Source organism: Tiliqua scincoides, chromosome 2 (assembly GCF_035046505.1).
Source record: "Tiliqua scincoides isolate rTilSci1 chromosome 2, rTilSci1.hap2, whole genome shotgun sequence".
NCBI lineage: Eukaryota > Metazoa > Chordata > Lepidosauria > Squamata > Scincidae > Tiliqua > Tiliqua scincoides.
Window position 1 is genome coordinate 247,285,992 of NC_089822.1, and position 27,916 is coordinate 247,313,907.

At 43.8% G+C, this 27,916-nt stretch overlaps 1 protein-coding gene across 1 annotated transcript; it reads left to right on the top strand.

Annotated features, from left to right (window-relative positions):
• Positions 1–241: 241 nt before the first annotated feature.
• IHO1 (interactor of HORMAD1 1) lies at positions 242–27,129 on the top strand. Its single transcript, XM_066613001.1, has 7 exons — positions 242–252; positions 2,106–2,277; positions 8,864–9,021; positions 10,932–10,936; positions 25,629–25,729; positions 26,658–26,919; positions 27,056–27,129. Exons 1-7 carry the CDS (start codon positions 242–244, stop codon positions 27,127–27,129), a joined length of 783 nt encoding a protein of 260 aa, XP_066469098.1.
• Positions 27,130–27,916: the final 787 nt, after the last annotated feature.

Consider the following 27,916-nt stretch of genomic DNA (forward strand, 5'->3'; position numbering starts at 1 on the left):
TTACCCATTTACCTATGTAAAATTATACAAATTAAAGATTCCTGTTGTCTTGACTAGCACTTAGGCTGAACTAGGAAAATGGGAGGTGAATAAATGGTTAGACTACTTTAAAGTCAAAGCATCCATCTAGTCCAGAATTTTGCGGGTAACTGCAGCTGGCCAGATGTCTTCTGAACCTTATTAGCAGGTGATGACTCTGTGATCAGAGCAAAATCTGCAGTACTAATCTACAACTGAGAGCATGGCTGACTGGTACTATATATCAAAACCATGCTGTCAGAATGACTTGGGAAAAATTTTGATTTGAATCTGTTGTTGCTTTCCCCCTGAGCTGTACACTCACTATTTCAAATCTCAATTTCCATAACTAAGGTAGGAAAGAGGAAAAGTACACTATTTTAAGAGGCATGCAATCATGATTTGATATAATTTGTGAACAGCATAAAGCTTTGCCTGCAACTCGTACACAGCTGAGCTCATAGTTTGATGTTGTTATACATTTAAACAACATTTGCATATTTATTGCATTTCTGCAGTCATATGTTTCCGTGTCATTTTTTTTTTGATGTGTCAGTACTTCTGTTCCAACCCAGTGTCCTATAAATAGTAAAGCTGAAAAGAAAATGTAGCATTTCATTGGAATATTGGCTGCTGACTTCAAAAAGTGTGGCAGTTTTTGACTTGCAGCAGAAGATGCTACCTGAAAGACCCTGAAAAAGGGACCCTGATGCATATTAGAAATCAAAACTCAAAATGTTCCCTAAGCCAGGGAATAGTTAAGGACACAAAAATAAAAGAGGAACTTATTTCTTAAACTTGGAGCTCTGACTTTGTCAGTGAAGGATTTTGTATCTTTAAACCCCACAGGCTTATACTGTGGCCTTCAAAGAGAGTGAGAAATCTGATGAATGTGAAAAGAGGCAGAGAAGTCAATTTTGCATGAGCATGTTTTGCTAAGCTGGTATGGAAAAGAGATAACAATTCTGCCTTTATGAAGAATAACTATATTGCCTCTAATCTTAATACAGTCTGCAATTGTTGAACCAGGGACAGAGGTACAAAAAAGGAGAAAAGTCTTTGTGGAAACTCCCAAATATCTCTGGGAGAGTTTGAGAGCCACTAAGTCTTTGTGGGGGAGGGAGGGAGGCAGCAATGTGATCCCCAGGATCGCTCCGCTCACGGGGGCTGTAGGGATTGGGATGTACTCACCAGTCCCTGCAGCAGCCTTCCTGGGGTGCAGGGAGCCCTGCGCGAGCGCCTGTAGGGCTCCCCAGCTGCTTTGAAGTGAAAGTAGAGCAACTGTGCTCCACTTCCGAGTGGAGTATGTTTTCTTCCGAGTGAAGCATGATCACTCTACTTTCATTTCAAAGTGGCTGGGGAGCCATGGAGGCACTCGCGCAGGGTTCCCTACACCCCGGGAAGGCTCCTGCAGGGACTGGTGAGTACATCCCAGTCCCTGCAGCCCCCCCCCCCGAGCGGCGCGATCCTGATCCCTTAAGGGGGCAGAGGCCAGTGCCCTCAGGCTGGGGTGTCACAACACTCCAGTCTGAATACCACTGGGTTAAAGAGTTGTGCAGAGGAAGGGGCAGGTAATAAGGCCAGCCATATCTGCAGCAGACTTGAGGAGGTGGTGGGTGTCTATTAGCCACCCTCTCCCATCTACTACTGATGTGAATGGCATCGTTTGCTCCATGGATGGGCCAGCCCTCTGTGGAATAGTGGAATACAGTGCACAGAACTCTAGCTTTGTGTACTAACAGAGTTTCACTGACAACATAGGTGCCACTACTCTGGATGCAGGTGAGAACTCTTGGCATGTTTCTCACTCCTATTCATTTACCTCATGTTATTTCAGCCAAGAGCTTCTAAACATGCACATGTGTTAGGAAATGATCAAGAAAGATGATTATAACAAGCCATGTTATTTCAGAATGCCCTGAGGAAAAGCAATTAACATTCATCAGAATTGCCAAAAATATATGGATTTTAGACATTTACAGGAATTATAAAGAGATGAATTTTTTGGCTGTCATTACATATTTGTCATTTTGATTTTGTTAGTTACGCTTGCTTAGTGATATTTCATATTTTGCTTTCTGTTTCAGGCCAAATAAAGCATCCAGCTGGACCAGTACTCCTAATGATTACAACAGTATGAGTGACTCTCAGTTTCTTTTTGGTTCCCAGTTCTGCCCAGAGAACTCACAGTCAGCATTAGCCCCACTTGAATTTAGTATCCAAAGACAAGGCAAAGGCTCACAGCAAAATTCTCAGGACGTGAGTTTTATGGGTAGAGTTTCTGTGTTGGCATTTGAGAAATATCAAAAATTAAAAATTTGTGCACACGTGTATGTATGTACTACTTCCAGCGTTGCATTTTAGGGCACTATCCAGATAGTGCCCTCGGCCAACCCAAGTCCCTTGTGGTGGCTGAAGACTGTTGCAAAAGTGCCATAAGGTACTTCTGTGCTGACTTTGGAGAAGGGAGGCCCACCCAAGCCCCTTTGGGGCAATGTGCAGGTAAGCCTGTGCCTGCTGTGTCAGGTTGGCACGGGGATGGGGGGGCAGGCAGAGGGCAGGTGGGCCTGTGGGCGGGTGGGGGGGTGGGGCCAGCATCTGGCACTTGTCCCAGATCCTAACCCTGGTTCCAGGCAGCCTGAAAGAGCTACGGGCTGCTCAGAACTGCACCACCTATTGAGGTGGCACAGATCCGAGTAGCCTCAATGGGGTTGCTGCAACTTTATCCAGGGTAAGAGGAAGGAATTCCTGTTGCCCCGGGCTGAACCGCATTTGACCCCAAACTTGGGTTGGATATTGGACAGGCCAGCTGGCCTTCCCATGCCAGTGCAGGTTATGATTGGGCTGTTAGCCTATTCTGCCTCAAAAATTATGAAACTAAGGCCACAATCCTAACCAATTTTTCAGCACTGACATAAGGGCAACGCAACTCCGAGGCAAGGGAACAAACATTGCCTTACCTCTGTGTCTGCCCCCCAACTGCAAGATGCAGCACGTGCCCCACTGGCACAGCTATGCCAGTGCTGGAAAGTTGGTTAGGATCACACCCTAAATCTAGAGGTAACATGATTTTGGTTGCTTCTTACCCAAGGCCACTCAGTATGTTTAGGGCTGAGCAGGGATTTGAACTGTTATTTTAGTCTCTATGATGCACTGGTCCAACAGAAGTATGTAAGCTAATTTTGGGTCCAAGACTGTATCTTCTTTGTAATAGTGGTGCTGGCACCAGTTTACTGTGGTCCCTTGGACAAAGACCTTCAGAGGGCCCTCCCAGGTGTCCTGCCCACTCTCTCATGGTGCACTGGTCACTGTTGCTGCCACTGGTATTGAGAGTACAGGGCTTACTTAGCCAATGGGGTCGTCTGTGGTGTGGGCCCTCAGTGAGTGCCTGCCCTAGGCATCCTCTGAAACCATCCTGCTGAGTTGATCTTGCAACATTACAATATTGATAACAAGAAGTTTTCAAAAGTGTAGTTCTTAGGAGAATGATCGCTTTTGATAAAATAACATATGATGTGTAGCAGGAGACATCTCTCTTATGTTCAACACGTTGATGTAAATTTATCTTGTCAGCATATCGGATAATATAGTTGCTATAGCTGCCTCAGGCCTTCTAAAGGCCTTAAAACATCACTTCCATTTTTACCCGAAGTACTATGATGTTCTATGGCCTTCCGGAGGTCTTAGAAAGCCTTCTGAGACCCGGAGAAGCCGCCCTGGGCCTCAGAACACCCTTCAGACATGACTGGGGCCCAGCTCTGGTCGCATTCAGAGAGGTACAGGTAAGGGGGTGGCCCAGGTCAGGGGTCAGCCATGGAAGGTATGCCCCAGGGCAGCATTCTTCTAGCTACACCGCTGGTTGTGCTATATGCTGAATTTGGACATTTTTAAAAACAAGTTAAAAAAATCCAGTACTTAATCATAGTCATGTGTAATATATGTGAAGATGACTTCATTTTTTTTTATTACGCTGTTCTTTCACATAAGGAATGTCAGTGCCTATCTTCTAATGTTCCTCTAAATAGCTTTAAAAGAAAATTAAACTCAATGAGGAGAGATCTGTTGATAGTCTTTATAGCAATATGGAACCTCCATGTTCAGAAGCAGTTTGCTAGCAGGGGTCTTATGATACAAACGTATGTTTCACCCTGGAGTTGGAGGCCAACATAAGCAATGGTAGAAATCATTGCAGTCTGTGACAAAAACACCAGATGTCTGCAGTAAGCAGGTATACCATAGGCAACAGTGAGGGTACACATTCCACATACACACATGCTACATTGAGGGCGCAATCCTAACCCCTTATCTCAGTGCTTTCCAGTGGTTGGGGACAAGAAGATGCACTAGCGTTGCTAGGGGGGTGCGGGCTGCACCAGGTGACGCGCCAGGGGGGTGACGCGCTAACTTCGCGGCTTCCGGAGCTACCTCGTCGTGCCATACACCGTTGGATGCGGAATGTCCAGCAGAGTGCAATGCAAAACACAGAATTAAAATACCTCCTTTCTTCCAAACATTATGGCCAAAAAACTGGAAAGAAAAAATGCGTGGAGCCCTATAGAAAGTGAAAGTGAGCCATATTGCGTGTTTACTCGTAAGTAGGCATACTTGCCATGGTCAGTCAGAAAGGGCAGGCTGAGAGGAATCCAACAACACCAGAGTGGTCGCGATTCAATGAGTGCAGCCTCCAAAAACACGAGAAGAAGGTCCCTGCCTCCCTCCCAGCTGCGTCTATTGAGCTTGAAACGAAGCCACGTGGCCGCGTTTATTCATGAGTAGGCGAACTTGCCTTAGTCCAGGCAAGGACTGAGAGGACTCCAAGGATGTCAGAATGGTCCTGATCCAATCAATGCAGCCCCCAAAAACACAAAAGGGAGAAGGAGGTCCTGTAATGGAAGATCAGAAGATCATCAGGTGGATGATGTGGTGTTGACAGAGATTCCACAGCTGGTTTTGACAGCTGGTTGACAGCTCTGGGAAGGCCAGGGCTGGCTCCACAGCTGTAATCAATCAAGGCCAATGGAGACTCTGATGGACACCTCAGCTTCATTTGACCTTGATGGAACTCTGAATGGACATGGACTGAAGAGATGGCTCACCTGAGCCTAATTTGGACTTAACAAGGGGCTAACAAGGTAGCTCACAGGTGAGCTGCATTTTGGATTATGAGACATCCAAGGATAAAAGGCAGCTTCAGAAGGAGACAGAGCTACCCTGACCCAGAGGGAGATGCTACCTGACCAGAGGGACTCTAGACCCAAGAGGCTACCTGACCCAGACCTATGGGAGAAGGGGACTGCCAGGACCCGGCTGGAGGACACAGAAGAGAGGAGTGCCAGGACCCTGCTGGAGGAGACACTCTGCTGGAGAGGACACTGCTGGAGAGGAGGGACTCTGCTTCAGAAGATTGGACTGTGCTTTGGAGATTGGATTGGATTGGACTTGAACTGGAGGCTTCAGACTTTTACCCACTGAGTTAAGTGGAGTTTTGGGGAGGGAAAGCCTCTGGACAAGAGGACTTGCAGGGAGTGTGTGTGTTTGTAGCAATAAATTCTTGTTAATTGCTCAACTGATAAGGAGTTCTTTTCATTTCATTGCACACCACAGCTGTTGTTCTTGAAAAAGGAGGGTGTTAATTAGCCAAAAGTGGGCATTAGAAGGGAGTTCAAATATTTGGACGGGACAGATCGGCATAGTCGGCAGGATAGGGAAAATCGGGCAAGACAAATTGGCGTAGTCGGCAGGACAGGGAAAATTGGGATAGAACAGGTCCCTCCCTCCCAGCCCTATGGAAAACGAAGCAGCCTCATGGTTGTGTTTACTCGTGAGTAGGCAGTTGAGCCTTGGCTGGTAGTCAGGTCAGGCAAAGGGGAATGTGAGGACACCAGAATGGTCCCGATCTGATGGAACTGAAGCTCAACATATGTTCTAGAAGGCAGCCTCTCTATCCAACTGAAATGGACAAAAAGGCTTGAGCTGGTAAGGGGAAAGTTTTCTATTTTGCACTTGCAAAGCCAGGTGGGTCTTTATCTGGATATGCCTGAAATAGAAGAACTTTAAACTGGGCACTGGGGAGGGCTGGAAGTCTCTTTGGTTCTTTTGGGGGGTTGTTATTGCAGGCAGACTAACAGGAGAGTAAGCTCCATTGACCACTATGGGGCTTACATGCATAGGATTGGGCTCACAGGCTGCAATCCTACCCACACTTTCCTGAGAGTAAGCCCCATTGACCACAATAGGACTTACTTCAGAGTAGATTCACTTGGTGGAAAAGGACTGGCACCCCCTTATTGATTTCTTTTATTTTAATTTAATTATTTATAATTTATTTTAATTTGCTTGATGATGTCACTTCTGGCCATGACATCACTTCCTGGACAGACTGTCATTCTAAAAAGTGGGTCCCAGTGCTAAAGGTTTGAGAACTGCTGCAACAAGGTGTTAGTAAGTTGACGTGTGTGTGCGCGCGTGCGTGCGCGCAAGCGTGCCTGTCTCTACAAGTTTTCATAATCACTAAAATCAGAATTTGGAGGAATAATACCATCATGTTATAAATCAATCAATGCATAATTTCATGCATAATGCAATGAAACAAACCACATTGAAATGGGTTCTATCAAAAGGTATAGCCAAAAAACCAGTGGGGGTGGGGCAATGGCACATCACCACGCCCACCACCTGGGGCATTGCTCTGCCCACTGCATGGGGTAATGCGCAGGCCTCCCACACCAGTTGACATGAATCCTAGTGATGCCACTGAGAAGATGTGCAGATCACTGAAGCCTTTTTTCCCAACCACTGGAAATCTTATTCATCATCCATTCTGGTACCTGTGATTTCACCAGACATTGCCCACATGTTTTCAAAGATATCTCCAGAGCTGAAAAGTTAGGAAACTTTATTTTTAAAACCAAGACTAAGACTACATGGCAAATACCAAATCCAAACAAGAGCTGTTTTGTTACATTTGTTCCCATGCCTAAAATGTCCTTTGTTTCACTTGCCACTGTGCTTGGATTGTTTATCATAATATCACCATCTTTCCTGTTATAGAAAAACTTTTCATTTATGAAGTCTGAGGAGAAAAAAAGACCACCTACATGATGAACTATGAGGGAGATTATTCTGATTAAATTCTAAAAATTTAGCATCCATCTGCTCCATTCCTGTTAACTCTACTGTGGAAGATTTTTTCTCGGGCTATACAAAAGAAGGCATTTGTATTTTTTTCCCCTTGTGCTTTCTCTAATGGTGTATGCCATCTGCAACAAAGTCATCATTTTCATTGAAATTCTGCTTTCACCAGAGTAGATACTCAAAGGATCAAAACAAAAATAAGCCTGTGTGAGATTTGAAAGTGCTGTTAGGTCCATTGTGAAGACTTAATTCTTCACAGAATTAAGATTAATTCTTAAAAGATTAATTCACAAAAATAATTCTTTTTGCCCCATCTGCACTTTGTGAATCTGCTACTTCAAACAGGGAAGATGAAGTATTTTCTATTTTTTTAAGATAAAATGGGAAACACTGGCCACTTAAAGATCAAAGAAGTGAGGTTCCTTTTTATTCAACAGTGGTTTGTAGGACCAGTGCAGGCGTTTTCTGTTTCAATAGTAAATAAATCTATTTAGCATGAATGCATAAAATAGTACATCAATTCAGCAGTGAGTCCACTGTGGAAACACCCTAAGTGCAACATGTGTGCCATCTTTTGCCACCCATTCCTGCAGTTTAGAGAGATATTTCTAGAGCTGTTCACAATCCATTCTGGACTTCATTACCAGAAAAGTTTAGTGTCATCAATAAACTTGGCCACCTAGCTGCTTATTCCAATCTCTAGGTCATTAATGAACAAATTGAATAACTCTAAAAGATTTGTGAAGCAACACTTACTTGCCCTTACAGAAGCCATGCTGATTCTTCTTCAGCAAAGCTTGTTCTTCTATATGTTCCATGATTTTATCCTTGATTACATGGTAAGATTACATCTTACCTGGAACAGATGTTAGGCTGACCTTCTTGTAACTTCCTTTTTAAAGATTGGCATTACATTAGGTATCCTCCAGGTCTCTAGCAAATATTGTCTGAAGGGTCTTCTGTACTTCCTCATGTTTTAGAAATACATGTAACACTACGCTACTGTATACATAAGGGCGCAACCCAAACTGTGCCTTGGGCTGACGCAAGTCCCTTGCACCGGCCTGGGAGGGTCACAAACATGCCATAAGGCACATTTGCGCCTCATGAGGTAGTTGCGTCAGTGCATCCAGATGCACTGACACATGGAGGCTGAATCCAGCCTCTGTGGTGGCTTCCCTGCCAAATCATGCATCTGCCCGACTGGTCCGACACAAGAGGAAAAGGTAGGCATGGAGGAGGTGGGAGGGAGATGTTCCTGGGCGGGCGGGAGGGCGGCAAGCAGGAGGCGGGGCTGGGATCCAGGAGTTATGCCGAATCCCAACCCCCATTCCCAGGTAGAACAGAGCAGCTTCAAGCCGCTCCACTCTCCTCGGACTTGTGCCACCTCCAGAGGTGACGCAAGTTTGAGGAGACCCATAGGGGCCAGTGGCCCTTACCCAGGGGTAAGGGGGAAAAGTTTCCCCTTGCCTCTGGCTAAGCAGCTTCTGGGCACTATCCTGTGCTGGATACAGCACAAGCCTCCTGCTTTCAATGCAGGATAGGATTGCGCCCTTAAGTCATATTTTCTCACATTATTGCTGTTTAAAGAAAATTCTATAAATATACATAAAACTTCTGAGCAAACAACAATTTCTCTTTGAAACTTATCTGTTTCTTTTTCTTTATGTATGGTATATACCATCACATTTTGTCGTTCCTTTAAAAGCAGAATGAGTCCAGTATTTTTGCCAAATACCAGTCCAAACCGCAGCTCTTTGGAGGGGATGGAAAGGAAAAAAACCCACTCAGTTTTCCTACTGGAGGATTCAAAAATGTTTTAGAGCAATTTGAAGAGAATAAGAAAAAGATCAAGGAAAAACTTGACAGGTATGCAAGCTGTGGACAGTAGTTGACTTCCAAACTGAACTTTTCCCAACAGACTGTTGTTATTATTATTATTATTATTATTATTATTATTTATTATTAACAGTATTTATATACTGGTTTTCAACAAAAAGTTCACAAAGCGGTTTACAGAGCAAATCCAATAACTGACGGCTCCCTGTCCCAACATGCCTCACAATCTAAAAAGATGCAAAAGAACACCAGCTGACGGCCACTAGAAAAGACACTGCTGGGGTGAGGAGGGCCAGTTACTCTTCCCCTGCTAAAAAAAGAGGAGCACCCACTTGAAAAAGTGCTTCTTACTCAGTTAGCAGAGACTGTTGCATGCAATGTTACATGTGAAGAACCATTGGTAGCAAATTAAGGCTGTAATCCTAACCACACTTTCCTGAGAGTAAGCCCCATTGAATAAAATAGGACTTATGTCTGAGTAGACCTAGTTATGATTGTACCCATAGATTTAAATCTGGAGATCTGTTGCTTATGGGCTCTGTATGCAGGCCCACTTATAACCACTGCACTATTGCAGATGAAGCAGCACTTCTTCCTTGCTGCTGTGACCCTGGTTTGTTTTCCTGGGAAAAATGTTGTAGTATGTTGGGGTTATTCAAAGTCCTGTCTGCAAGCAGGCTTATATCAGCTCTGTGTGGACAGCGACACCCAAGCAAAAGAGTGGCGAATTAGCAGATATCAGCACAGTTGCCACATGGTCATGAGGATCAGAGGAACTCATTCTGTGCATCCAGCTCTTTAGAAAAATTACATGTGGGCATGACTTAAAATTTTAGAGAGGATGCTAGACGAACAGCCTAACTAGACTAACTAGCTAGGATCTGGCCAACTCATGGAGGCATTTATGACAGTGGACCGCTGTTGTAAAATTGCTGCTGATGGCGTGCACAGTGCTCCGTTTGCTGCTATTTTGCACATGCTGCTGCAGCAGGTGATGATGCCACAGCCTCACCCTGGAGTCTGTTGTGCCTACCAAATCTGATAAACTACTGGTGAGGGCGTGGAGTGGGCGGGTGGATCAGGGGTGGGGATTGAGGCCTTGAGGTAAGCATTGTGGGCAGGTTATGGGTGTGTATTGTCAGAGCCTTCTCCAGTCAATATCCTGACTACCATTTTGCTCTTGACATGCCCCCTCGGGTCTGCTTCAACTTTTGCCCACAAAATATCTGACGCAGATCCAAGTTGGCCCACTGGAGGCCATGCAAGTGGGGATTGAGTTAATTAAAAAAAAAAAATTACCTCTCTGCTCAGCATGGTCTCCAATTGCCTGCATCAGGATGCCACTGAGCTTGTGTTGGAGCACTGTGCCTTGTGGGCAGACTAGGTCCTAAATTGCTTTGGATTAAAGCTGTGCTGATATCCTGCCATGTATATCTTAACAAGGAATTAAGCATATGATAGGTAGCCTTCAGCAAGAGATGAGAGAGCACAATGTTTGCTGCGCCCAATAGTTCTGTAGATAGATAAGGCATATGCTTCCTATCTTCTGTTTAATTAGAGGATTGTGTTCTCCTGAAATTCCCCTGAATGAATTTCCCTGTGAAGATTTCTTTCTAAAGAAATTTGAAGAAATGCATTAAGGCCGGTCAAAGGTATTGCTGCACCAGAACATGTTTTGAATAAAAATGGACATTGCTGGAATAATTAAAGTCTGCATCTTTGCCATTAATCATATTATGAACAAGCATTTTAGAGCTGTGTGTTCTACTGGCAGGGCAACCTCCCTGCAGCATTCTTGTAAGTAGAAGATTAGGATGACCCTAAAAAATGACAGAAGGTTTTTGCTGAGAAAGGCAACACCTTCAGCCCCAAGTGTGAATGGTTTCAATGAATTTTTCCATGGCCTAATGAATAATTCTAGCTCTGTACATTCTGTTCAGAAAAAGTAAGAAAATCTGAAAGGGGAAAGAGAATTATCCTAGGCAAACTATAATTGAAAGACTTCAGGCAAATGCAATGGTTCGTATAGTCAGCTCTCTGAATGATATACAGAAACTTTTGATAAGACAAATATTGAAGTTTTCTTTCAAGAAGAAAACAAAAATTCTCCACTGCAAATTAAAAGAGGGATTGATGATTTAATTTTTGAAACTGTAGAGAAAGAAATATTAACTGAGACTGAAAAACATCTTTTCATGATATCTTTATGTTTTAACTCTATCTTTACCAAAGCATCATTTCTTTTAAATGCCATCTGCATCTCCAGAATGTGTGACGTGAAGTTTTGTCATCTCAGTCTGGGTTCCCTTGGTGTTCTCTGAGCCAATGCATGAATGTTGCAAAGGTCATTTTTTTCCCTGCATACAGCAAACTCCAGCTCTGTGGACATGGTGGATTGGGTTCCACATTACCAATCTTCGTCTACACATGTCCTTAGCAGGTCTGCACTGTCTGCTTCTTCCTCCTCCTCCCGTAGCCAGACTTCCATTCTGTTCTCCAGTTCCTGACTCAATTTTAGCCATTGGCTGCACTGCTTGCAGGACTTGTGCTCAAACAAATAGACCCAATGACCAGCATCTGTTTTGTCTCTCTGTACAGTTTTGCACTTTCACTTACACACAGTCAGTTTCTCCTTGTTATTATAGAACCTTTTCTTCACTTCTGATATGAATCTGGATTCATATTAGATCACCATATTTATTAAGTACTGTACCAATAATCAAGAAGAGTTGCTATTACAGAAGGCAAATGGTTTTCTACAATTTCACAGCATTAACTGTTATAGAAAAGCAGTTGAGTGTTATTCAGAGATGGAGAAGTTCGGTGAATGTGAGGCATGATGAATGTAACTGGTTTTGCTTGCACATGTGCAGATCTTTCTGTGACGCAGGCCTCTTAGAAAAGAGAGGAGACCCATCTATCTCTGCTGAGTAGTGGCCCTACTCTTTCTGACATGCTGCATAGAACAGTGTTGAAACAATAACTGAATACAGTGAACCCTCAATTTAAAAGACTAATGGGGGAGAAAGGGTGTCCATTAATACCTAAAGTTCATTAAATCTGCATGCTTCTCCCCCCCCCCCATTAGTTTCTTAGGACCCAATCCTATCCAACTTTCCAGTGCCAATGCAGCCACAGGGCAGCCCTGAGGAAAGGGAACAAAGGTTTGCTTAACTGGAAGAGGCCTCTATGACTGCTTTCCTACTGCTCGATGCAGTGTATGCCTTGTTGGCATGGCTGCACCAATGCTGAAAAATTGGATATGATTTGACCCTTAAACCCCTATCTTAGAAAGCTGCCTTGGTGCTGCTGCTCTGCTTACCACCAAAGTGTTCTAGGAATAGAGCAACATGGAGAGCAGAAAGGTAGCTCAGAGGGAGCTCTCTACAGTAGGCAAGTATCAGAAGGGGTTCAGGGCAGGTGTACATAAGAACAGACCCGTTGGATCAGACCATAGGCCCATCTAGTCCAGCTTCCTGTATCTCACAGTGGCCCAACAAATGCCCCAGGGAGCACACCAGATAACAAGAGACCTGCATCCTGGTGCCCTCCCTTGCATCTGGCATTCTGACATAGCCCATTTCTAAAATCAGGAGGTTGCGCAAACACATCATGGCTTGTAACCCGTGATGGATTTTTCCTCCAGAAATTTGTCCAACCCCCTTTTAAAGGCATCTAGGCCAGATGCCATCACCACATCCAGTGGCAAGAAGTTCCACAGACTACCTTCGAGGACTGTCATGGTGCTGGCACTCCCACTCTACCCTGGACCAGGGCATTTTAGGAATGTAGAGGTTTCTTCATTCCTCAGGCTGTTTTAGGAATGGAGTTGTTCTTGAAGAAGTGGAGGAGGATCTCTGTTCCTAAAGAGACATGTGAAATTGATACATGTAGGTGGATACATCTAGATTGAACATGTACATGTAGATACATGTAGATTGAGTGGCAGACAGGAAGGTGTCTGTGTACAGAGCTGATTAACATCTAAAGATCAGGGTTAGATGATGGACATGATCCTGCGCACCTTCCCAAGTTTTCCATGTACGCTCGTTTTGAACATGCGTGAAAGGCTTTTGTAAACTGAGAATCTTTGGCTCTTGCCAAGGTTGCTTTTGTTGCAACTAATCCACAAAGCTACTGTGAGCTTTCTACCATCACAAGATCTTGTAAATGAAGCCGACTTGTTGAAATAAGCGTTAACTGCAATTTGCTGTACTAACACCACTGTTTTAGCACTACCCATCTGTCAAAGTTTCAGAAAGACAAGTTCACTGAGGATCCTTACTAATGGAGTTTATTTGACTATATAGGTGAAAGTTCTTTGGAGATAAATACATTAATGAGGAATGATGGTGTTTTAATTCTTCATTTGCTGGGTAATGTGAAACGTCTCATGAAATTATCTTGGCTTTTATCTTTTTATTTGCAACTGGGTAATCTGCATGCAAATGGTATGTTTTCTGTGTATTTCCATTTTAGTGAGGTTTTGAACACCTTTGCTTTGAACACCAAAGAAAATCTTCAAAGGGTAAGTTAACTCAAATTACAAAGTGCATCGCCTCCATTTTCTAGTCAATAAGAGTATTTGCCATCTGTCATGCAATGCAGTGAAATACGTATAATTGGATATTCTGTTTTGATGCTTTTGATACAGCTGAAAGCACAGTAAAGGAGTCAGTCTCTCTACTTCTTTTTTTCCCCTCCCCAGTTGCAATCCTCCTTAGATAACTTTGAAAAAACTCTGAAATCCATTTTGGATGGAATGGAAATCCTTTCTAAAACAAGTAAGTGCTTATTGTTTCCAGGAGAGGACAGAATCACACTGTTTATTGCACTCATTTTTATTTGATTCTGGGGATCTTTCCAGGTACACTAACAGTCCAGTTCTAAGCCACCACCACCCCCCTACTGCTGCTGCTGCATCAACACAGTACGCTCTGCATCCTGGAGTCCTGGAGGCCTCCTCAAGGAAGCATTCATTCCCTTACCTCCTGGTAAGCCTGTGCTTCCCTGATAGGTCTACTTAGACCTATGCCAGCTCTTTGGCTGTCACACTCTGAGTGGACCCAGGAAGGAGGATAAGGTATTGGCAGAGCTGCTGCCACTGATAACCACTCCCTTCCAGCCCTCCACAATCCCCTCTCTACCTTGTTCCCCACCCCCTTCTTCCCCCTACCCACCCTGTTCTCTCCACCTCCTGTACCAGCTTACTGGCACCAGGGCATCAGGATTTGGCCACGCTGCTAGCCATTTCTGGTGGCATTCTGGTTGCGTGTGGCAGCTTGTCATGTTTTGTGAAACCAGAAAGTCCGCTGTGCTTTCGGAACATGAGTTCCGACATCCCAGCAGTCTATTAGGATTGGGCCCTCCCTGCTTACAGAGAAGTTTGGTTCTGGTGGCCTGTACATGACTTGAAACTGTTGTAGGTCAAAAAAGCCTGTTCTTGCCAACCCAGTGCTATTGTGAGCACTGGCGTACCTAGGGGGGAAAGCAGGGCAAATGCCCCAGGTGCCGACCCTCCAGGGGCGACTCAGAGCCTTGCCCCGCCCCCGCCGGAGGAGAGACCAGGAGCACTGCGGAGAGGCAGCTTGCTGCCTCTCCGTCATCACCTGGGCGCAACTGAGCCGCCCCTCCCCTCCCCTCCCCTCCTCCTTTATAAGAGGATAGGAGACAGGCATCCTAGAAAGACTCTAGGGTGCCCATCTCGTCTCCTCCTATAAAGGGGGGGGCGGTCCAGTCGGCGCCGAGACACTGCCTAGGAGGGTGTCCCTCACAGGCAGAGTAGAAGCGGTGCGTGCCCCCTCTGACGTTGGAGGGGATGCATGCTGCTTCCCAGCCCCCACGGAGCCTTCTGCGCAGCTTACAAGCTGCATGGAGGGCTCCACTGTAGTGGTCTGGGGCCGTTGGGAGCAGCCCCAGACCGCTGCCATGGAGACCCCCGCGGTGCAGAAGGCTCCATGGGGGCCTCGGCCGCCTCCTCTGTTCTCCCTTGTTTTCAAAGGGGGAACGGAGGAGGCAGCTGCGTGGAAGTAATTGCGGTGATAACGTCACCACAATTACTTCTGGGCCACGTGCGCGGGGTGCGGAGAAGGGGGAGCAAAACGAGGTGTGGGGGGCGGAATTCTGGGGGTTGCCCCAGGTGTGGGGACCCCGAGGAACACCACTAATTGTGAGTGTGCAGAAGCACCAGCAAAAGATGTACTGTGCCTGTGTGAAAGCACCAAAGTAGGCATCTGTAATTCGGGGAGTGTGTGTACTCTGGTTTTCCCTAAGTAAAAATGAAGCAACTGTTATTCTTGTGGAAGAGGATCTGAAAGTGTCCTGAGAGACATAGAAAACCAGTGCCTCTATGCAGACAGACCAAGATGTAAGGAATGATGTGAGATATATCATAAGAGCTTGGAGTTAGTGAAGAGCTAGATGGTGGTGAACACAGTGCAATTAAATCCGGACAAGACAGGTTCTTCTGGTTGAGAGCCCAGCTGACTAGTCCATCCCATTCTTAATTGTGTTGCATTTCCCTTGAAGGAGCAGTTCTGCAATTTGGGGGTACTCCTAGACCTAGCCTTGTTCTGTGATGTCCAAGTGTTGGCTAGAGCTAATAGGAGTTGGCTATAGCTAACCCCTGCTAATTGGGTAAGAGGCACTTTTTCAAGTGGGTGCTCCTTTTTTTCAGCAGGGGGAGAGTAACTGGCCCATCTCACCCCAGCAATGTCTGTTCTGGTGGCTGTCTGCTGGTATTCTTTTTGTATCTTTTTAGATTGTGATTCCTTTTGGGACAGGGAGCCATTTAGTTATTTGATTTTTCTCTGTAAACCGCTTTGTGAACTTTTAGTTGAAAAGCGTTATATAAATACTGTTAATAATAGCTGGTATGCATTTGCCTAGCTTTGTCTGGTGTGCCAACGGCATCTATTTCTGTCCAGATGGACTGGCTATGGTGACCCGCACCTTTCTAGTAATGATTCAAGGTAATGGTTATTACCATTAAAGCCTTGTACCCATTTAGGACTAGGGTAGTTGAAAGATAACTTTCCTCCATGAGCATCTACCAGTCTGTTGGGATCTGGGAGGGAGGCTTTCTTGCATTTCCAATGACGTTCTGAGGCTGGACCATCACTGGTGGTGATGCATGGAAAGGCCTTCTTGATTACCTACCACTTAAAGTGTGCCTGGTTTCCCTCCTACCTGTTTTTCTCAAGAGACTAAAAACCTGGCCCTTTCAACAAGCATTTCCTGGGCTCATTTGGTTTAGTTGCTGCCTTCTCTGGTTTGATTCTGTTTGCTTTGGTTAAGATATTCTGCTGTTACCATTGATTTTTGTTTGTTTTTAATCCTATGATTTGTATTGATTCCTCTGTTTTGTTGTCACCTGGAGAGAGAAAATGTTGGGTATACATTTTATCAATAAATAAAATAGATGAAATGATAGCTGTTGTCATCAAGATACTGTCAACTAGATGTAATGTTGTTAGTATTTAAACATGAAGCTGCCTTAGTCTAATATGGGGATGGGGTTTAAATAGCAAAAGGAGCATAAGAAATGCCCTCCTGGTATGCAGTGGAAGGGGGAATTGCGTTATTTTGAGGGGGGAAAATATGTGATAGGTTACAATGCACTTTGTGGAATACTTTGTTGTTACTCAACTGGGTTGCTGCAAACGAAGTCCAACTGATTTTTGATGCCAAAGATAAGGGCACATTTCAATCTGCAGTTTGGAAATGTGAAACTAACCCAAATCTATGTTTCGCCTCAGAAGACCTAAATTTGCAGCCAGTCCCTATAACCAGGAAAGTACTGGACAAATTCCCACACAGCCAGCACTGCCCTGTTTTGCTTGAAACTGGAATTCAGATTCCTTTAATTCGCTCTACTCCCAGACCCAGATGGAACTTCCACAAAGCCAATTGGCCTAAATTCTCCAAAAATCTTGACAGGACTGTACAATGGATTCCACCTACAAGCCACCATTATCAAAGATTTGTGAGGGCAATAATTACCGCAGCAAAAAGAAACATCCCCCAAGGATTTAGACAAGAATACATCCCAGGATGGAATGAAGAGACCGAAGAACTTTATCAGACCTTCCTACATAGCGGTGACCCAGAGATTGCAGATGACCTTCTACATAGTCTGGACGCAGCCCGACACAAGAAATGGGAACAACTTACTTCATCACTAAATTTCAGCAAATCAAGCAGGAAAGCTTGGAGCCTTTTAAGGAAACTGGGTGGTGCCAGTCAACCTGTATGACAAATACCCAGTGTAACCCCTGATCAAGTAGCCTCTCAAGTCGTATCCCTTTCCAGAGCCCTAAGGGGGAAAGGGCACTCTACTACCATCAAGAGAGCCCTTACAGCTTTTCAGTGGTTGTCCCAAATGCATCCCGAATTTTCCCACCCATTTTCAATGAATGAAATCAACATAGCTATCAGCAGTCTGAAGTGTGGCAAAGCCTCTGGCTTTGATGGCATCCATCCTGAGTTTTTCATACATTCTGGGAGTCACGCAAGGAAGTGGCTTGGCAAATTCTTCTCAGACATGCTTTCTAGTGGACATCTTCCACCAGAATTTTAAAAAGCTAAAGTAATATCAGTTCTGAAACCCGGTAAACCGCAAGTCAGAGTAGACATCACCCAATTGCCCTTCTGAGCTCATGTTACAAACTTTTGGAGAAACTAATCATAAACAGAATTGGCCCTTTAAAGATGAACATCTGCCTGTAGAACAAGCAGGCTTTCGACAAAATTGTAGCTGCGTTGATCAGGTGCTGAGCTTGACAAGCTATATCAAGGCTGGCTTTCAACGAGGTTTAAAAACTGCAGTTGTATTTATTGACCTAACTGCGGCATATGACACCGTGTTGAGGGAGGGTCTGCTATATAAATTGTGTCACATCATCCCATGTAAAAAACTGTATCGATTAGTCAACAATATGCTAAGTGACAGATCTTTCCAGATAATGGGGGACAATGCAAGTAAGGTAAGAAGGCTAATCAACGGCCTCCCACAAGGCTCTCTAATGGCACCCACACTGTTTAACCTGTACATCTCAGACTTGCCAGTAACAAGGTGACGTCAGTTTGGATATGCCGACAACTTGGCTCTAGCGAAAAAACATGGAGGTGTTGGATGGCTTCCTCTCAGAAGACCTCAAGATCCTGGGAAAATATTTTGCTGACTGGAGGTTAATACGCAGTGTCAGCCCCCCCCCCGGATGCCCTGACCCCCGACTTACCCTGGAGCAGGCACCCAATACCTAGGCTGGAGGGACTTCCCTGCCCTTGAGGGGGGAGGGCAACGGAGGTTGGCTCACCCCAACCAGACAGGGGAGGCTGATGAGACAAACTGGTAACACTGAAGGAAACAAGCCAGGCACAGGAAAAGCCTTTTCTGCCCCACCTGGAGGAAGGGGAGGGGCCAAAAGGGGGCAGGCTTGCTCCATAAAACAGGGAAGCCAGGGATGACAGGAAGGCAGTGTGAAGCAGGGAGCTGTGAGGTGAACAGCTGCTGCTCCCAAGCCAGGTGTGGCAGCTCTGCTGAGGAGGAGGACAAGGGTGCTGGAACCCCTCCCCCTCCAGCTTATCTGAGGCCTCCCTGGGGGTGGAACAAGCCTGCTCCAGGCCCCTCCAGGGGTGGGCCCCTACACCCAGTATCAGCAAAATAGTGACTACATGCTTCCACCTTAACAATAAATTAGCTAATGCAGTCCCGAAGGTCTATCTAAATAACAACCTTCTCCCTTAAAATCCTCATCCCAAATATCTTGCAGTAACTTTGGACCAGACTCTCTCTTATAAGTCATACCTTGAGAACACACCCGCAAAAATCAATACCAGGAACAACATACTCCAGAAATTAATAGGAACAAGATGGGGAGCTTCAGCCACTACTCTCAGAACATCAGCATTAGGATTAATCTACTCAGCAGCTGAATACTGTGCTCCAGTACGGCTTAACAGCTGTCGTACTAGCAAGATTGATGCCAGATTAAATGAAACTGTGAAGATCATAAACTGCTGTATAAGACCCACTCTTGTCTGTTGGCTCCCTATTTTGAGCCACATAGCACCACCAGCCCTACAGAGACAAGAGGCTTCAGTGAAAGAATATAGAAAAATCACTAACAACCCACTTTTACCAGTACATGCCGAGCTTCCTCATCTATCAGTTGGTAGGCTTAAATCCAGGAAGCCTTCTCTGGCACTCACACAACATCTGCGCAACAGTTTTAACATCAATGCCCAATGGAAAGCTAAAGGGGCAGTTGAACGCCCAGAAACAGGTAGATATATAGCAGATCCTACACTTAAGGTGCCAGGTTTCGACTTACCTCATCAGCACTGGAAAACTTTGAAAAGGATTTGTACCCTACATGGTGTTAGTCAGGACTCGGTGTTTAAATGCGGGCTAGTATCTACCCCACAGTGTGATTGCAGGTTCTCCTGCCAAACCATATACAGTGGTGCCTCGCATAATGAAATTATTTCGTTCTGCGAGTCCTTTCGTTATGCGAGTTTTTCGTTTTGCGAAGTGCGTTTTCCCATAGGAATGCATTGAAATTTAATTAATGTGTTCCTATGGGCAAGAAAAGTCAGAACAAAGTCAAATTTGGTTTACAAAGTGTTTATTAAGTGCTCTTTAAAGGCATACATACTGTACAGAGGATTTCAAAAACGGGGGGGGGGGATGCTGAGTGGGGAGCTTGAAGGCTGTAATCCTGTGCACACTTTCCTGGGAGCAAGCACAATGGGACTTACTTCTGAGGAGACACGCACAGGATTGTGCTCTAAGCTGGGGAGGAGGACAGAGCAGCAGCACTCAATTGCTTGCTTTTGCCATGATCATGGGGGGAAACGTGAAGGAAATGGGGCAGTGAGAGGGTGAATGAGCGATGGGGGGGATGCTGAGTGGGGAGTTTGAAGGCTGTAATCCTGTGCACACTTTCCTGGGAGCAAGCACAATGGGACTTACTTACATAAACTGACATGAAGATCCTCCCCTTACTAGGGTGGACGGGATCATAAACTGACATGAAGATCCTCCCCTTACTAGGGTGGACGGGATCATAAACTGACATGAAGATCCTCCCCTTACTAGGGTGGACGGGATCATAAACTGACATGAAGATCCTCCCCTTACTAGGGTGGACGGGATCATAAACTGACATGAAGATCCTCCCCTTACTAGGGTGGACAGGATCATAAACTGGCATGAAGATCCTCCCCTTAAAACAAAACAAAACAAAAAATTTGTCTTGCGAAGCACGGGTCATAAAAATTCGTTGTGCGAGTCACCAAAAATCGCTAAACATTTTCGTTCTGCGAGTTTTTCGGTGTGTGATGCATTCGTTATGCAAGGTACCACTGTACCACATTGTGTCTGGCTGCAAACGGAGGGCGTATACTGGCCCATGGTCTGACTTTTTCAATGAAGGTAACTTGAATGGCTGGATGAACTGGACATTGACATTTGATCTAGTCTAATTGATATACAAGTCCACGTATTATATGCCATACGCTAAATAAATAAATGTGGAATACAGTGCATGGTGAGGAAGTCAAATTAACTGGTTGAAATATCTCTTCTTGCAGAAATAACTTTCACTGAATAGAAAAAGACCAGTCAGCCCATATGTAAACTCAGCACAATGCTAAACACTCTGTCCTGTCCCTCTGAGCAACTTTTGGCAGCTTTCTTAGTTCTGAAGAAGACTTAGTTCTGAAGACTGAAGAGGAACATAGACTGTTGGGAAGATAGATATTGATGGTTACTAGAAACAGTTTGGGCAGGGGGTATAAGATGCACTTGAAACTTTCAGCAGGGGGCTAAGGACTAATTTTTTTTTTTAAACAAAATGAAAAACTGAGATCTGAGCTTACAATTGTGTAAAAATTGAATGTGGGCTAGGAACAGCATGGCAGAGTAGGAAATTGGATTTAGAGTAGAGTGAAAAATGATAGAGAGAAAATAGAATCTAATTATTTTCAAGATTTTCAAAAATGTTTCTTAGGGAAGGCTTTTTTTCTCATTAGCTTGTTCATTTACAGTAGTGGTTCACTACTTCTAGTCTTATAGATGGGAAAGGTGATGCTGTGAGCTAGCAGTTTGCCCAAGGTAGCTCAGGGAGTCTATGACTGGGCTTGGATTTGAATCCCATTCCCAAGACCAGAAGTCTATCCACTGGGACACTGATGTATTGTATAGGGAAGAGTGCTGCTGCTACGAAACAGATGGTAAAGAGAAACTGACTGTGTTGATCTCAAAGTCTACCCTTCATTCAAGTCAAAAGCTCTCATGAGACAACTGTTGACTTGGTCCTAAATGTAAACATTGTCTTGGGGCTGTGTTGTGACCAAAATGTAAAAAAAAGCTCATGTAGGTTTAAAAAAAAAACACTCTTCCTGCCAGTGCCACACACTGAAAAGCAAGCAGGCAACCTATGTACAGTATGTCTTGCTGGCAAACTTGGCTGCAGGCCTGAAAGGTAGACAATGTGAAATGTAGGTTTCTGTATTGCATGGCTTCCTAGGCGCATTTTCTCATTTGGATACAGTAAACAGTGCCAACTTTAATGAGGCAAAGCTCCAGAAATGTCATGCCTTGTTCAATATTGGGCTTTGAAGTGAGAGCTCCAGGAGATTGGCTTATTTTTTTTTTTTACATAATGAAGTGCACATAAAATTCCACAGCTGAAAATTAGCCAGATTTTTATGTTGACAGCCTGCGATACTGCCCTTCTTTTTGAATACAGTAGTTACATTTGTTTTTCTAGCTCTTTGATAACTGGTGCAAACTGTCCTGTGAGACACAGGAGTGTATCTAGGACACCTGGGTTTAGCTCACTGTTCAAATAGAAGCTTTGTGTCAGCTTCACATCCTCATCTGTAACATGAGACTCATAGCGAGGATGAAGGCCATGATTCTGAGCAATGAGAGCACTGAGTGCTGCCAGGGCTTTCTTTTAGGCTGCTGTATTTGCTCCAGCTACCAAGTTTTGCAATTCCTTGCTGTCTTCTACACATTATGGACAAAATCTGTTAAGCACTTTGGACACTAGAAATTACTGTTTAAACATTAAATAGCAGGCATCCATCAGAAAGGTTACCGTATTTTTCGCTCCATAAGACGCATGTTTTCCCCCCAAAAAAGTGGGGGGAGAAGTGTGTGCGTCTTATGGAGCGAATACTGCAAAGCTGCAGGCGTTCTCAGGCAGCAGAGCCTCCTTGGCAGTTGCTTCTGCCCCTGACCAGGGTCCTGCCTGCCTGCTCAATGGTAATGCAAATGCAAATTGTAAAGCAAATGCAGGCGCTCAATGGCAATGCAAATGTAATGCTTAGTGACAATGCACTTGCAGAAAAATACTACAGTACCTCATTCTACCAGTGCAAGGATGATAAAGCAGAAAAGGCTAGCATATAAAATTCCTTTTAAACTAGAGGTAGTAAAATATGCTAAGGAGCATGGAAACAGAGCAGCGGAGAGACATATTTTATTACACTATTTGGTTCAGAATATTTTTTTCCCTGTTTTCCTCCTCTAAAAACTAGGTGCGTCTTATGGTCAGGTGCATCTTATAGAGCGAAAAATACGGTGTGTCTCCCTTCACACAGCCATTCTGACTTCTTCTCATGCTTCTTCTTGTCTGTCTTCTTCAGTAATTATCCTGGACAAAATCCCAGACTTCTCTTAAGATCTCTGAGTTCTAAGACACCAAACCTGGAAAAGAACACTTGTCATTTATGGTGATGAGTTACACTGCAGCAGAATGTTGAATGTATGATGAAAGCAAATTACCCACTTTCACCATATTGCTTATGCATTGGTTCATCTGTGCATAACTGACTGCTAATAAACACTGCTGTTTGACTGGGATCACAGTGGTAGTTAATTATCTTCCCACCATCTAAATAATTGCAATAGAAATTTAGAAAGGTATCAGTGACATGTGTTTGCTTTGAACTCCAAATATCTGTTTTGGGGTTTTTTTTGCAACTGGTTGAATATGAGCAAGTTTTCCACCAGCTGAGAGATGTTTTAAAGCCTGCAGCTGTCAGTGTAAGCCTGTGAGGGAAAATTGTATATATTATGTTTTATTGGTCGATAAGGAAACCACAGGAAATGGGCTGGAGTATTAGACTTTTGGTGTGTCAGATGGACAATGCTATAGTCCCTAGGTGTTCTGAATTTGTTTTATTATGTTTTATTTGTTTTGAGAATGTGTTCTCATGTGAAGAAAGCATTTAGGTCTTTTTAAGCTCATTGTTTAGTACAGATTTTAAAAAAAATAGTAGTAATGGGTAATAAATAGCCAAACAAGTCTCCCCCACATTTGCCCGGCTTTGTAGATCTTCAACTGGTGAATAATTTTATGGAGATATGTGCCACTGTTTTAGCACAGTACAATCCAAGAATGGGTAATAGCATAATAATGACTTCACAAAAGATCTACACTCCTCCACTGAGCACAGCTGTCTATCACTTGGCAGAGGTTAGGGAGATACATTCTCAATGGGCAGCTTACATCTCAATCCTAACTAGAGCTGGGCCAGCTTTAACGACAGCGGAATATGGGTCTGCAGTCATAAATGACCTCTGGAGGTGCATGCAGCATGCTGCCACTGGTCATTTTAGAATGCCACTGCAAATGGAGATAGTGCCAGAGGCTCACCATCAGACCCAGCTATCCCTGCCACCTACAGTAAGCCAGCAGAGTGGGCAGAATGCAGTGAGAATTTGGGCCTCAGGGGGTATGGTAGGGCTGGCAAAGGGTGGATATCTGTGGCAATTGCTGTGCTGATATCATCTGCTGCCAGTGCTTGGGGCACATCCAGCACCTGGTTTAACCCATTTTTGCCTGGCCCACAGGTGTACACAATTGGTCCCTTTTGCATAGATGCAATGTTGGGCAGAAATAGTTTATGATATAGTATGTGTTGACTCCTTGACTCATCCGTATCCTTCCCATGTTTCCATCCTGTCTGGGGTCTCATTTATTTTATTTTATTTATCTAAGAGATTTATACCCCGCCTTTCCACCCCACTTAAGGGCCCTCAAAGCGACTTACAACAATATTTCAATACAATAAAAACAGTGCTAAAAACATTAAAACAAAAAACAATAAAACATAATTGGATCACAGATTAAAAGATATTTCATTAAGTAGTGCTAACCCCCCAATGTCAGCATTTAAAAGCTTCCCTAAATAAAAGTTTTGAGACCCCTCCAAAAGGACTCCAAAGACGGAGATGTTCTCAATTCCAGAGGGAGGGAATTCCACAGGTGGAGTGCCACCACCGAGAAGGCCCCGTTTCTTGTTGCCATCCCCCTCACCTCTACTGATGGCAGCACAGTTAGAAGGGCCTTACCCTTCTACAGTTAGAAGGGTCTTACCCCAGCAGTAGTTGCACCCCATTGGTGGAACTGGGGCTATGTTGGCAGGTCTGTCCTTGCGTTCGTGTCCGAGGGCATACAACACAGTCTATGCCACTCAGACTGGCATTTCAAAAGTATAGGTTTGTATAGTGAGAATACATTTAAGAGTCATGCCACAGGCAGCAAAACTTAAAGTAATAACTAGCTCACAAGGGATTGGGTTGGTTATTAGCAGAGAAGCTCTCAATCAGAAGCAGCTGTTCAGTCAGGATGAAGAGAAAAGGTGCCCCATCATTTGCATTCTATTTTCATTCTGTAGTCTTGTGCAGCAACATATTAGCCATTAGTAAGAATAACTGCTGTGAAGGAAAGGAGGCTTTTACTGAAGAAAAGTTGTCTTAGATGTAACAGCCAGGTTTTTTTTTTTTTTTAATGAGACTTCTGCTTTTTGTCTAGGTTTTGAGTTGAATAGGGTCAAGTAATATGCTTGGCTTCAATGATGGACCTGGCTGTGCCTCCACCATGAAAAACAGCTATATAAGATCTACAAAACTAATAATGAGAAATGCTAGTATTGTAATAACATAAAGGCAGATTTTTATCATAAGCGTTGGTACTGTGTAAGAGCTACGACCTTTTGGAAAATGGTGTTAAATTCAATTCTATTGTGGAAATGATGAATTGTAGAACACCGTGGGATCTAATAGTCTATCAACTGAGTTATATGAAAGAAACAGTGGTAGCATGTAAGCTAGAGATAATACTGCATTTGATAAGAACCACAAGACTGATTTTTGCGGAATACTGGAAAGTACCAGCTGTCTTGTTTAAACACGAATGATTAGGGGTTGTGTGGGACATATTAAAAATGTACAGTTGAAGGCATATAAAAAAGGAACAGTGGGGATATATCTCTATCTTATGATTATAAGCTGTGTAAATTGTTTATTTATTAGATGTTTATCCTGCCCTTATTCAAGAGCAATATGTATGATCCCCCAGTTTATACTTACAACACCATTTTGGGGTAGGATAGACTACTTTAAAAGCATAGTGTCTGAAAGGATCATGTTTGCTTAAACAGCATTATGTGACTTTTCAACCCTTTGTATTAGACAATTCAACCCACTTCATAATGGTGACCTTATGAGTGCATCACAGAAGTGAACCATTTCACTTCACTGAAAAACCTTGAGTAGCATTTTATTTTTATGTACAGATGACAGAATAAATTAGGTTTGCATTGATTTCTGTAACTAGTGCAAGACACATCTCAGTCGCATGGATTGATACTGAATGCTCTGAACAATAAAAATGAAATGGAACAGACATTACCGAGGATGGAGAAAAGTCTGGAAGATGTAAGTGTAGAGATTGCTCTTCTTTTAGTTAGAAACTTGCTTCCTGCTTTTCTTTTCAGAAAAGGAGAAAAGATTTCAGAAAAGACAAGCTAATTATCAGATTGTCTTCAGAGCCATATCTTTACATTTCCTACACATGAAATAGTATTTTAATTTTAATGCCTAGTCACTACAGATCAGAAATCAAAATTCTAAGCTAATTGCAAAAATATGCATATTATATTTGGGGCTTCTCTTCCTATTATTTCAACATACTTCCTCCTGCAAAATGCAGCTTGTAGAAGTAGTGAAAAGCTACCACTTCCATCTACTCAGTCCAATGATTAGATTCCTTTTCAGGCAGTGGAAACTTTTCACAGAGAACTGACATATTTCATGAGCTTGCATGGTTTTCACAGAAATTGTGAAATTCAGTTTTACCATGAACAAATTAATTTTAATAATAAATGCACGTGGTAACTCACTGAGAATGACAGTGAACCATTTCTGGTGGTTAATAAGAACTTTAGTTCAGAGTCAGCATCCGTGTCAAGATGTGCTTCAAATATTACTTTCCCTGGAAAAAACTGCCATGTGTGAAAAGATTGTTTATACCCTCATGAGTGAGAATCATGCAGGTGTTTATTTTGCCATTTGGAAACTGGAAAATTGACTTTCAGATGAATGTAAACATGGCAAAAAACAACAACACACACACTTGTGCTATCTTAATGTAGAAGTGCATATTCCCCCAGTGGGTGCATGTGCGTGCACACACAGAGATTATCCCTATGCAAGGAAAATATCATGTGTCAGGGCCCTCAGTCTGAGAACAAAGCCCAGAAAATTGTCAGTGCCAGTCCACTCTGGTTTTTTAATTAGGTATGTCTGTTTCAGATTTTAAGTGCATGTTGTCTAATGATTCTGTTCTTCTGCTTACTATTTACAGAAAGATAAAGAAATCTCAGATCTGAAATCCAGCCTGCAATTGATAAAAGAGAGTTTAGATCAATTAACAGCTCAGCAGAATGAACAGCACCTGAAGTTCTGTGATCATTTAGACCTTCTGCAGCTCCCCAGTCTTTTGGCTGAATTGCAGGCATTCATTTCTGCACCCAGACTACCTGGTCATATGACGGACAGTGCTTCTCAGACCTCGCCAGACATACTATTTGCACAACCGCCTTATAATTCCCACCTGAGCGTTTTAGGTGTGCTTCCTGCAAGCCAGGTCATTTCTACTGTTATTGCCTCACAAGGCAAAGAAAATGTCTACATACAGCAAAGAAATCAAATTCTAACCACAGACCATGATGTTGACAGTAGTCTTTGCACCTCCTGCTCTAGTACAGCTGTCCCTGCAGGCAGCCATGAGGAATGCAGGCTACTTACTCAAGATCCAAGTCAAGCCACACCAATGAGGAAAGTGATCAAGAGGGACAACCGGGCAAAGGAACTTAATACTATGAGGCATATTCAGCTGAACCGAACTCATATTGACAATGGGCTCATGCAAAACCATGCAGATGACCAAAGGAAGCTGGCCACCAACAGCAAGATGCAAACTAGAAGTGTAGGAACCAGGAAAAGCCAAAATGAAAAGCCAAAAAAATTCAGCCCAAGGAAAAAACTTCCTTCCCTAAAGAAAAAAGGAGATTATTCTAAACGTTCCAGTGCCAAAATAACCAGAAAAGGGGGCTCGAAACAAGTCAAAGTTCAGCCAGAGGCATCTAAACATCCATACAGAGACACAAGCAGTCTAGACAACACCAGTTGGGGATCTTTAATTGTCAGTCCAACAAAAGCATGCCGGTCTCAGAATAGGAAGACCAAAAAATCCAAAGTCGTGTTCCAGTCCCATGAAAACATACAGCATGCAGCACTCCATCAACAGGAGATGTCCCAAACTGCAAGGAGAGGGAATCTCACCATTGCGGAAAATAATAATTGTTTCTGGGCATGCTCCTCTCAAGAGAGCCCTTTGTCCCCAAATCAGAAGAAGTGGTACAGCTTCTCTGATAACTCACCCACCTGTGCTACACCAGCTCAAAGGAAGACTGCAACATGTTGTTCATTATTTTTTGATAGCGATGATTCTGATTAAGAATGTTCTGTGCATGATGGGTCTCTGCTAGCACAAGAAGATACTTTTGTGTGTAACTGTCTTTGTAAAGCATTGTTACAAAACCCTCTGTGCTTCACAAGTGG